At 33.2% G+C, this 12,971-nt stretch overlaps 2 protein-coding genes across 2 annotated transcripts; one reads left to right on the forward strand and one right to left on the reverse strand.

Moving 5' to 3' along the window:
- The first annotated feature begins 312 nt into the window (after positions 1–312).
- On the forward strand, positions 313–4,780 carry LOC114375234 (indole-3-acetic acid-amido synthetase GH3.6-like). The gene is made up of 3 exons (XM_028333006.1): positions 313–936; positions 2,564–3,474; positions 3,974–4,780. The coding sequence occupies exons 1-3, from the start codon at positions 545–547 to the stop codon at positions 4,558–4,560; spliced, it is 1,890 nt and encodes a 629-aa protein (XP_028188807.1). The 5' UTR covers positions 313–544; the 3' UTR covers positions 4,561–4,780.
- Positions 4,781–5,638: 858 nt separating this feature from the next.
- LOC114375221 (fasciclin-like arabinogalactan protein 21) lies at positions 5,639–7,028 on the reverse strand. Its single transcript, XM_028332992.1, has one exon. It carries the CDS (start codon positions 7,016–7,018, stop codon positions 5,879–5,881), a length of 1,140 nt encoding a protein of 379 aa, XP_028188793.1. The 5' UTR covers positions 7,019–7,028; the 3' UTR covers positions 5,639–5,878.
- Positions 7,029–12,971: the final 5,943 nt, after the last annotated feature.

Consider the following 12,971-nt stretch of genomic DNA (forward strand, 5'->3'; position numbering starts at 1 on the left):
CTTTAATTTTTCTTTTATTTAAAATTTATTTTTCTTTAACTTTTTTATTTCCATCAATCCTATTTCTTTTCATTCTATCAAATAGTTCCAAAACCATCGTCAAATGGTCTTGTACTTACCAACCAACTTCCTATGCAATATGTTAATATTTTTAATTTATAAAAAGAATACATAACATTTAACGACATATCATCTAAATTAAATAATAATAATAATCCGAATCATATAAAAGTTTCTTCACTTTCAAAAAGACTATCACTCTAGAGTCAGAGAAACCATCCTTTCCCGGTTGCCGAAGCAAAGTTCTTGTAAAGCCATACTTTGAACCCCAAATAAACTTGGTCTTTCAAAGCTCCAATCACATTACTTGGAAATTAATTAAAGTTACATTTTTCAAGTTTACAGTCCTACCCCTTTGTCCTATTTGTTTGGACTCTCGAGAGGTTTCCCAGTTTGCCTATATATAAGCACTTAACACTTTGTTTGGTATTCCAACCCACTCTTCTTCTCCAAGATCCAAACTCTTGTTTCTCTTTAGGTGTGCATGTTTGGTTCCTCACTCCGAAACTCAATAGCTATTAATTCTTTAGCCATGCCTGAAGCTCCAAAGCACTTATGCCACGATCCAAAGGATAACCTTGATGATGATGATGATGGTAGTAATAACAACAATAAGAGAGCACTCGAATACATTGAGGAGGTCACCACCAACGCTGATGAAATTCAAGAAAAGGTGCTTGCCCAGATCCTTTCTCGAAGTGCAAACGCTGAATACCTCCAACGCCATGGCCTAGAAGGACGCACTGACAGAAACACCTTCAAGAATATCATGCCCGTGGTCACTTACGAGGATTTAAAGCCAGATATTGATCGTATAGCCAATGGTGATACCTCCCCAATTTTATGCTCCAAACCCATATCAGAGTTCCTCACTAGGTAAATATACATGAACTTAATCACTTTATATATATATATATATATATATATATATATATATATATATATATATATATATGACACTTCTTTCTTCTATTATTATTAATGTTAAAACAAAAATAATTGGTGGTTATCTCCTACCTATTAGTATTTGACAAATAGTGAGAGAAAAATACAACCAATGATATTTAAACATCTATTTTTTTCATACCAATTCAATATTCATAATTTTTCTTTATTTTTTTTATTATATCATATCAGCTATAATACCTTTATTTTGTTTTCTTTTATCTCTGACTAGGTCTATAATAGAATATTAATTATTCAAGTATTATTTTCCAAAAAAAAAATATAAAGGAGATAGAAATATAAGTATATTAAGTACTAATAAGTCATTAATTCAAGTGAAATTAGACTCAGTTGATATCCCCTGATAAGTCAAATTCGTTCATTAATATTAGTCATCAATAAAATTAAAGAATATTTTGTACTAATAACTTGATAATAAAATAATATACTTCCTTCATTTTTAATCAAAAAATTATTTTCAAAATTTTTTTTGTTTCTTTTTCTAAGATCATTTTTTAATTTTTAAATGTAATAATTGACATATCTAATGTGATTAACTAAAATAATTATTTTTCTTAAAAAAGTGAATTAATTGAAATAGTCTTATAATTAAGAAAGGAAATATATTGGGTGATATAGTGTAACAAAAAGAAAAATAGATAGAAAATAAAAACTATTAATAGAGTGTTAATTTGTATTGAAAAATAGTTCATATATATATTACTCTATTTTAAAGGGCTACCATAAAAAAATGTCATATTTAAAAAAAATGGTATTTCTTTCCATCTCAAATATAAAAAAAAAATATATTATTTAAATATAAGTAAATTTTAACTAATCTTATCATATTTAATAAAGTTAACTTTAAAATACTATTCATTTAATTAAAACTTTAACTCTGATGACTTTTTTATTCTTCATATCAAGTTTCAATGAAAAGTGATTTAGAAAAAAAATATTTATTTTTTAAATATGATTTGATATAAAATTAAATGATGCTAACTATATATTAGTATACTTTTTAATCAATGTGAATTAGGTTTTTTTGTCATATTTGAGAGAACGTATGTATTAATTGTCTCCTTAAATAAATCATTTGTTTAATCAAAATTAAACTTTTAATATAAATATTATGAATGTATCCTAAATAGTATATTTGTTGAATCAATTACCAACAAATTTGTTCGTTATTAGCACATTCTATAACGCAATTAGCATATATAGTCATCTAGGTCAATATTAATAGTTTAGTTGTTGTAAAACAAATTACATACTAACAGTGGATCGAAGATCTAATGTCTTAAGATTAGTGTATGAGTTTTTTATTTTGTGAAAATGAGATATTTTGAAATCAATATTTGATTCCAAATATTTAGACAAAAATGCATGAAGTGAGAATTTGAATAAATAAATTCTAGCTAATCATGTAGTACATGACAAGAGAAGCAAAGGTTTGGTTTTGCTAAAATCTTGACATCAATTTTCTTCATACAATTTGTCCTTCTTCCTTTTTAAATTAAGTATAGCTGAAATTAGATATATTTATTGAATGAAATAGCTCTGGGACTTCTGGTGGGGAGAGAAAATTGATGCCAACCATAGAAGAGGAGCTAGAGAGGAGATCAATGCTTTATAGCCTCTTGATGCCAGTGATGGATCAGTTTGTGCCCGATTTGGACAAAGGCAAAGGCATGTACTTTTTGTTCACAAAATCAGAAGCCAAAACCCCTGGTGGACTCCTTGCTCGTCCAGTTTTGACAAGCTATTACAAAAGCTCACATTTCAAGCACCGCAAACACGATCCCTACACAAACTACACAAGCCCCAATGAAACCATTCTCTGCCATGACTCTTACCAAAGCATGTACTCTCAGTTACTTTGTGGCCTTTACCAAAACGAGGAAGTTCTTCGTGTTGGCGCAGTCTTCGCCTCAGGTTTCATTCGTGCCCTTAAGTTCCTCGAAAAACACTTTGTTTGTTTGTGCAATGACATAAGAACTGGTACCTTAGACGCCAAAATCACTGACCCTTCTGTGAGAGAGGCTGTTATGAAAGTACTCAAACCAAATCCCACGCTTGCGGATTTCGTAGAAACTGAATGCATGAAGGGGTCATGGAAGGGAATTATTACTAGGATATGGCCCAACACCAAGTATGTTGATGTTATTGTCACGGGAACCATGTCTCAGTACATTCCCATATTGGATTATTATAGCAATGGTCTCCCTCTTGTGTGCACCATGTATGCTTCTTCTGAGTGCTATTTTGGCCTCAATTTGAACCCCTCGTGTGATCCAAGTGAGGTAGCTTACACCCTTATTCCTACCATGGCTTACTTTGAGTTCTTGCCCCTCGATGAGATCAACGGACATACTAATTCAATTTCTCAACTGGAGCAAGAGCATTTGGTGGATCTTGCAGATGTGAAGTTGGGTCAAGAATATGAGCTTGTGGTCACCACTTATGCAGGTAATTAAGCAGCTTCCATATGTTTATACCTCCTAAAATGTTTTTTTTAATCCTTGTTTAATCTGAGCTAAAAACGCATTTTCATTTTGATAACTAACTTCTAAGGATTTAAAATCAATAAAAGTTTAAATAAGAACTTATTTTTTTAAAAAGAAATGTTGTATTTTTTAAAAAAAAATTGTCAAGAACAATTTTATTTCAATTAATCTATAATGTTATATTTTTAAGATATAAACATATATTTGTTTAAAAAATACTAACATCACTCTTTTGAGCATACTTTTATGATTAGTTAAATTTATTGAAAACACAATATTGAGTAGGTTTCACTTATTATTTGATGAATTTTACTGGAGATTTTATAGTTTTTCTTATAAAGTATTATTGAAATGTATGTTGTCAACACTCAAAATCCTAATTAAAATTTCATTTTTTTCTATATATTTTTCTTTTCGTTTTAAATTCTAATAGTTAATTAGCTGTCAATCTTGATATACAGGACTTTATAGATACCGGGTTGGTGACATTCTCCGTGTAGCCGGATTCAAGAACAAGGCTCCTCAATTCAACTTCGTGTGCCGAAAGAACGTGGTTCTGAGCATTGACTCTGACAAAACCGACGAAGTTGAGCTACATAATGCAGTGAAGAGTGGAGCTGAGCATCTTGCTGAATTCAATGCATCTCTAACAGAATACACAAGCTGCGTGGACACATCAACCATCCCTGGCCACTACGTTCTGTACTGGGAAATTAGCACAAATGACCATACCCCAACAATTCCTTCTTCCGTTTTTGGGCATTGTTGCCTTTCGATTGAGGAGTCTCTAAACAGCGTGTATCGCCAAGGAAGGGTGTCAGAGTCTATTGGACCATTGGAAATTAAGGTGGTTGAGAATGGCACATTTGACAAGCTCATGGACTTTGCTCTCAGCCAGGGTGCGTCCATTAACCAATACAAGACTCCTCGTTGCGTCACATATGCGCCCATTCTGGACCTTCTAAACTCTAAAGTGTTGTCCAGTTACATTAGCCCAAAATCCCCAAATTGGGTTCCTGGTCACAAGGACTGGTGCACTCTTCATTGAAAATTAGTCCATGCTGCTGATGTTGAGCTTCTAGCATAGCTTGGAAAGAACTAGTTTCATTTGTGATCCAGATTAGCTCAGAAAGTTAAACCTACTCCAGTGTAGTCTTTCAAGTTTTAGTAGTAAATGGAATAAGATAATATTTTCTCATGGTATAGTATAAATTAACTTGTAATAATGGTGTAGACGGAGAAGTTATTCTCCCGGTGGTTGGAAACTATCATATGGTCTTTTTAATCTTTAGATGACACATAATTGAGTATTATTAAATTTTTAACAAAGATATTTTTGATAAAAAAAATGGAGAATTTTTTTGAAGATGAAAGGGGGGGTATACGAAAACCAAATCCCTTATTATTCTAAAACGGGCCTAACAACGAAACAGACTTAACGACAATGCTGAAGAATCAGCCAGTAAGTACAGGGACAAAAAGCATGGAGGAAGGGAATAAATATCGAAAACTCTAAGGTGCGGAAAGACAAGCTTTAGCTTGAGCGTCTCCAACGAAATTTGTTTCTCTGTAGACATTGTTCCATCATGTAAGAAGATAACTGAGAGGCTAGACTCTTGATATTTATAGCTCTAACCAAAGTGGCAGCCTGCTGATTTCTAAGACAACCACGAATGATAAGCCTTTAAACAACTTGCGAATCTGTTTCAACCTGAATTTTTGTGAACCCTTCTGAAAGACGCCAGTTGAAGCACTAATTTGACTGTAACACTTCTCGCATGATTCGATTATCTCTCTAGATAGTAGAAACTTATACAACTAGTTTCAATCTCAGACGCTAACCATTTAGCCTAAAGAAGCCACTTTTTCTAGAGAGAACAAACTCATTTCGCCGCATCCACATATTCTAAAGCGTGACACCAATAAAGGAGATTCGTTAAGGGGTAGATTCTGCTGAAACCAATCCTGAATGGGGTTGAGAGAATAATATGTGCTTGACTAGAGGATCAACAATATTCATCCAAATGGTTTATACTAGCTTTTAGTGTCATGGATCATTTTTGTTTCTCTATAGACTCTATAATTATCTTTCTCTCAAAGAGTGTATATTAGCGTGCCAAACGATCAGTTTTCCAAAACAAAATACATATAAAGCTACTTGTCAGTGGCAAGTGCAACATCATAGAAACAGGAAATTTAGCAGGACAAGAAACAGAGGAAGGTAGAGATTACGAGAACATACATGTTTTGTACATTATCCAATGAAACTAAAAATGATACAAACTTATGCACCCAAAAGCAAAATTGCTACAAATTTCCCTGACCCTATCATAATGTATGGACTCCATTGACCTTCAATAATATCTTCAACTAGTAACCTCAGCCATCTTAAAAGCTCTAGAAATCCCATGAACCACAAACTTCTCCGAAATGATCATGTCAGGCGCCACAATCACAACACCATTAACAACCATGCCCGGCACAAAATCCAGAACCCCATCAATCTCAAGATGCTCATCAGGCATGAGCGTCTTTAACAAACTCCTAACCGGCAGAGAAGAGATTTCTTTGTAAACAAACCTTTGAGGCAGAATATGAAGCCTCACAGCTCTATCAAGAATAGTCAAAGGGTATCCAAGTAAAGTCAAATCGCGAGGAGCGAAGATTGTGACATAACCCAAACTCCCAGAAAAGTCTCTCTTTATCCCATCAAGAACAGAATGCAAGGCAATCGAGAACGAAGCATACCCTTTTGCACGGAGCAAGTGAACGACGCGGTTCCACTCAACCCCGTTCTTGGAAACGGAGACGTTGACGTCGTTGGAGCGGCAAGTGGGTGTGCGAATAGCAAAACCAAAACCCCGTTGAAGAAGGTCTTGCGGCTGAAGGGGAGAGAACGGCGCAAGAACGCCATGCACGGCAAGTTGCTCTCCGAGGAAGATATTAGGGTTTGATATCAAGACGTGATTAATCTCCACGGAGTTTGGTGCATGGTCAAGGTCAAGCTTAGTGAGAGAAACATTTTTATCACGAAGGAGGGTGGGGAGGCACGTTCCTTGGGGAATTTTGACGAGGTCGTTGAAGGAATAGGCGTTGGAGGTGGTGGTGTGGTAGAGGAGGAGGGTTTTGAGGAACCAGAGAGGGTGGGAGGTGTTTTTGATGGCGGAGTCTTTGATGGCGAAGATGGTTGAGTTTTGCGGCGGTTTGAAGAATGAGGGAGAGTGGTGGAGAAGATCTGCCATGACTATGAAGCCTGCTTTGCGGAGAGCGTTGGAGGCGTTGAGTGAGATGTCGTGGGGTATGGGTGGATCTTGGGGTGGGTTCTTGTTGGAAGTGGAACGTATCGCTGAGGAGATGGCGATGATTCCGAGGGCAATTGAGGCTGCTAAGTAGAGTGGGAACCAGCACCAACGGGAATAAGCCATGGCCAAGAAGAAGAAAACAAAGAATGTGATTCTTTTGGAGGGAGAATGTCTCTGTCTCTGGGAATAACGGTAGAGACGCATTACTGTTTTGAAGTGGGGTCGATGGTGATGGCTTCATTTCGATTTCTTTGGGCCTTTATAGCAAAACCTTATATGGGCTTGGAAAAAACGGCCCCTTACTTTTTCTTTTTAAAGACTACATATATTTTCTCTGAGAACTCGGACTTGATATTAATAATTAAACTAAAACAATTTGCATCAAGCTCTGTGATTTATTATACATTCGGATTGGACATGGCAAGAAAACCCGTACCCGTGGGTACCCGCCCGACCCCGACCCCGACCCCGCCCCGCTATTTAAAATTTTTAGAATTTTTGCATAATTTAATCAAAAGACATATAATTTTTATTACTAGTTAATTTTATTTTAGAATTTTTACATAATTTAATTTTATTTTCTTAATTATTTATGTAGACACACGCGTTATAATAAATTTATTGATATATAAGTAGTTAAAAATAAATATTTAACAATCAATTTATTTTTTTCTAAAATCAAATTTTTAATATTTTTTTACAAAAAAAAATATTTTTCTAAATGGTGTGTGGAACAGGGTTGGGGACCCGATACGTGACGGGGATGAGACAATAAACTCAAACCCGTCGGATACGGGTATAGGAATATGTTAAGGTAAGGAAGTGGGGAGACAATACCCGTACCCGACCCGCTCATTGCCATGTCTAATTCGGATATTACTATCTCCTATATAATTGGAGATGCTACCTGTTCAGGTTATATAACGAGGACAGTAGCCTGGATTTCTTCAAATCACTATTATTTTACTGTATCATTGTTGTAACTTGAAAAGAAAAAAAAAAAGATCCTTACAAATTTGCTATGTAACAATTTGGTGAAAGGCATAATTTAATCATTAAAATTGTGGTCATAATTAATGTTTTACCTTTTAATCAATTATTGAAATCAATGTTGTTCTATTATGATCATACAGCTGTGAATTCTCATCAGTTTCCAACTGTAGGCAGTGGTCAAAGCTTAGTAGTAGTTTTTTTTAATGTCCATACAAAGAGACTTGAATGCATACTATGTCATAACTCATAAGGTTTACGTTGTAACAGGGTGACCATATAATTAAAGGTGTACAAAATCATAGGTGTGCTTATTAGGTCTAATAATGGGGAAGGTGAGAGCTCCGTTTATGGTGCTGCAATAGTAAAAAGTAAAAACAGTTACAAAGTTGTGACCCCCACTCAATCAACATTAAAGATGATACCTTACTATAGCTGATAAAAGGTAAGACCTTGGTTCGAGATATAAAGATAAAACATTGACATGATCTTGTTTAGCATCGTTGCCTTGTCATTTTAAATTGGTTGATGGCTGAAGATGTCTAAGGCTTTAAATTGTGATCTACAACTACAATTAAGATTGCATGCAATACTAAAATTTCATCTAAAAACCATTGCAATCCAATTTTAAAACCTTCTATGTATATAGGGACTAGGGAGCTTTGATCCGGTTGTAATTAATGACTTGGTCATGGTTTTTAACCGTCCAAAATTGAACTGGTAAGTGACAACTCACAAGCAGTTGGCAGCACTTTTGCTGCTGGTTAACTAAGCCACAAGTGCGAGTGGCTAGTGAGTTGTTCTTAACTCCTTAAATACAGGGCAGCACTATTGAATGTTATCTAATCTATTTACTGCATCATAATTACAGGGCCATTTTACTTTTCCTTTACCCTATTTTGGGTTACAAAATGAATGTGAAATGAAAGGGAAAAAAAATTAGTTGTTTGATAAGAGAAAAATTGAAAGAAAAAATATAATTTTTCTATTCTTTTATTTGATTAAGTAAAAAATAAGAGGAAATAAAAATTATTTATAAAATAACATTAATATCCTTAAATAATGAAATATATTTAAAAATTAAAAACATAAAAATATTCTATCATTAATATTTAAAAAAATAAGTAAAGATAAATGATAAATTAAAAAATTACTTTACAGCTTAAAATAAAAACAAAAAATAATATTTTACAACTTAAGAAGATTTGTAAATTTTTAACTCAAACTAACACTCTTCTCTCTTTTCTTTTCAAATTGGAAAGAAATCGATTTTGTCAAAAGATTCACCAATTTTTTCTTTCCTTTCTTAATTACGTCTCAATTAAACAAGAAAAGCCACTTTGTTTCTTCTTTTTTTTTTTTCTTTTTTCTCCTTTTATTTTCATTGCAACCAAACATGCTGGTAAAAGAAAGGGAAAAAGACTTTTATAGTTTGTCCAGCAAATTATATAATGTGGCATCCGGCTGCAAGGTCAAAGCGGCGCCGACCTTTTGCTAATGTTGAAATAAATATCAGTCATGTGTTACCACTCCACCATCGTGGACAACTAAAACAATGCAACAGAAATTGCTAAAAAGTGAAGACCAAAACGGAGATTTAGGCGTGACAGCCAAATTATTTAGGGCTTAATATTTTACATTCGCATCTCTGTCTCAAAGTAAAGGAGCATAGATACCATTATTTCCTTGCTTCATGGAAAACCCCATTGTACTTTATCCATTTTATTAGCATTAATTCAAGAAGAAGAAAAACATTAATTTAATCATACATATCACTACACAATCTCAAACTCAACCTATACACCGTGTAGGTTTAAACAATATCAGTGTTTCATGGATTAATTTCTTATTAAGAAAACCGCAAGGATTAGTGCTTTATGGATTAATTTCCTATTAAGAAAACCACCAGGAATCTTATGCAAAAGATAATCTGGATTGCTTAGCCACCTTTTGTGCTTTCATATTGAAGAAATTGTTATACTTTTATTTGAACAAAAACATATTCTCAACACACCTTGCTTCTCTCTCTGAAAATGAGAATCGAAGGAAACAGAGAAGATGAAGGAAAACATAATCTCACATAATTTTCTATCAGAATCTCATTCACTACACACCATAATGTGAACAATATTCACTACACATTATAATGTGGACAATATCACACGGATATCTGTTGATACTTGATACAATTTCAAACAATGCCATTGTTTCAACTATCCATTTACTTCCTATTCCCTATACTAATCCTATAAGGAAAAAAAAAAGGCAAAAAAACATTAACTAGAGCTTGTTAGTGATCAGTGATCACTATTATCCCTTTTCCTTGTAACCCGAATGTAGCAAAAGACAGCAGCAAAAGTGACAGTAACAAGGCCACCTAAGATCACACTTCCACCTGCCACTGACTTGTCTGCGGAATGATGTTTTCCTAGCTTTCTAATACTTGGAGCCTCAGCTTCTTCTGCTTTAGACTCACCCTCTTCATGTGATGATGACGACCCTCTAGACCCAGCAACTGGTTGAACTACAACTTTGTCTCTCTTTTGATCACTTACCTTAACTTCTCTTTGAATTTTAACCTCCAAAGGGTTGAGTCCTGGCATTGGAGCCTCAGACTCTAGTGCCATGGCTTGAAGCAGAATGATTTGAGTTATTACTAGAAGAAAAACAAAACCAACCTTGTTCATTTTGAAGAAACTATGTTAAGTCTAATGCAACTACTAGAAGTTGTCTGTGGTGGCTGGAGATGGAGAAGGAGAGATTGAAGGATTTTGTGAGAGAAGAGAGAAAAGTGGTGATGTAAACTAAAGAATCTGATGGAATGCACACTGGTTGGAGGGGGTTTTAAAGAGAAGGGAAATGAAGGGCCAAGATCTTTTGTGGGAGAACTTGTGGTAGGAATTAGGAAATTAACTCTGGTGGAGGTTCAACTGACAAATGGCACATGGGTCCCTTGGATAATAAATATACTATGATATTGATTGATGGAGTCATGGAGAGAGGGAGAAGTTTGGTTTTGGGATGAATTAAAGGGGTTGCTGGCTTGCCTCTTTCTTCAATTCCAACTTAGAAGTTAGAATTGGTCCATGATTATGATAACCAAGGCCAGGGAAGTAGGGAAGGGATGCACTTGTTTGATTTGATAACTTGCCAGATAATGCAGAATGCCTTAATCCCTCTCACACGGAGCATTAAAGGGCATTTTAATCTGCATCTTCTTTTTTCCCTTCATTTATATTTCCAGTCTAAGTACAAGGAGATTTTTTTCAATAATAAAAGTGTACAATAAATGTTTTTTTTTTCATTTCAAATTTTATTTTTGAAAGAAACAAAAATCTTAATTGAACTTCTCTTCAAATTTCATAATCTATCAAATTTCACTCCAAAAAAATTAAAAGTATCTCTTGTTCAAGACACAAGAATTAATCTTTGAAGTACTAAAAATCATTTAAAAATAGATATAAAATTAAGTTGGTGGTAAAAAATAAAGAAATGAAAAAATAAATCATGAGTTCAAATTTTCTCATTAACAAAAATTAAACATTAATATTTATTGATAAAAAAATATTTATTTAAAAATAATATTTTTCTGTACACACGAATTCAACTTTTAACTGTAGACTTAAAATAAAAATAGTAACCTCAAATTAAACTTTTAACTATAAAGTTAAGGTAAAAGTTATCTATATCAAGCATTTTTTTTTATGCTACAAGCATGTTATGTTTGATTTTAGAAATACTTACTAATATATCTTTAAACGACATATATGTTATAAATACCATAGCAAATATTGGTTTTTTTTTGTTTTTTTATCAGCACCATAGCAAGTATTGGTGTTGAAAGCATGTATAATTATTTTTCTTTAAAGTTTCCACTTTTTTTTTCTTTTTCAAATGCTGCTTATATGCCAGCTGCTTACAAATGACACACGGGTGTTAGAGTAACAGTAATTGGACTTCTAGTTTTGGTGGTCTATTTGTTCAAAATTGCATTGACATTTTGGGTTGAAGATCCTCTTTATATATATATATATATATATATATATATATATATATATATATATATATATATATATATATATATATATTTATTTTGTTTACAACCGGTCAACATAGGATATGTTTTCCAAAAACTTTTCTTTCTTTCTTCTTTTTTTCTTTTCTTCTTGCTAAGGATGTCTTTCATTTATTTGCTAGTCACTTTTTTATTCATTTGAGCTTTAATTCCTCACTTAGATATGAAGTATAAGTTTAAATTTAATTCCACAATCATTCTATATACATTCAACAACTTTCTCAATAAAAAAATATAAATAAATGGTACAGGACATTTTTTATTTATTTAGAGAGTTACTTAGACTGATCGGCATCTCTCAATCTAAAATATTGTTTTTAAGAATCTAGACAAGCCAATAATTAACCCCGACAACACAGCCTATGATACCATAAGAATTTTATATGTAAGTAGAGTTTTAACTTAATATCTAAAAATATAAGTAAGTGCATGTGTTAGTGGACTTTGAAATTAAGTGATTAATTAGTTTATCCAAAAAAAAAAACATATTGAATTATTAACACTTTAAGCCTATAATCCACTTATTTATATATTCTTTTTTATTTTTAACCCACTAACATAAAACTTGTAGTCTAACAAGGAATACATTCATGTCATATTCCAGGTGAGGAATAGTTATGCCATAGAATCCCTTTTCCTAGCTAGTTTTGCCCTTGTGGGGTGTAGGAATAGATGGAATCATGGAAGAACACAGTTGGCACATATGTAGCTGGAAATTAGAAGGCATGGTCATATGCATTAATTTCCTATCACTTTCCTCATAGATATCATCGAACTCTAGAAGTTTTTGGACATAACTAATTAACTGTCCGAGGACCCTATAGAGTTGGTCATCATAGCAACTAGTGCAATAACTTTTTAGTCTGTTAGTCATTTGACGGTTTCCCCCAGCTCATACATATATTCCCGCGGTTTTGCATTATTTGTCCTTCGATCTAAAGAAAAAAAATAAGAGAAAATAGTGCATGCGTGTAATCACAAATTGTTGAGCTTAATGAATTTGTTGATTTTTGTAAATATTATTTTAATTAATGTTATCCTAATAATATTTCTTTATTGATTGCCGGTGTAAAATTTTATAACTGATAATGC

The sequence above is a fragment of the Glycine soja genome, chromosome 11 (genome assembly GCF_004193775.1).
Source record: "Glycine soja cultivar W05 chromosome 11, ASM419377v2, whole genome shotgun sequence".
Classification (NCBI taxonomy): Eukaryota; Viridiplantae; Streptophyta; class Magnoliopsida; order Fabales; family Fabaceae; genus Glycine; species Glycine soja.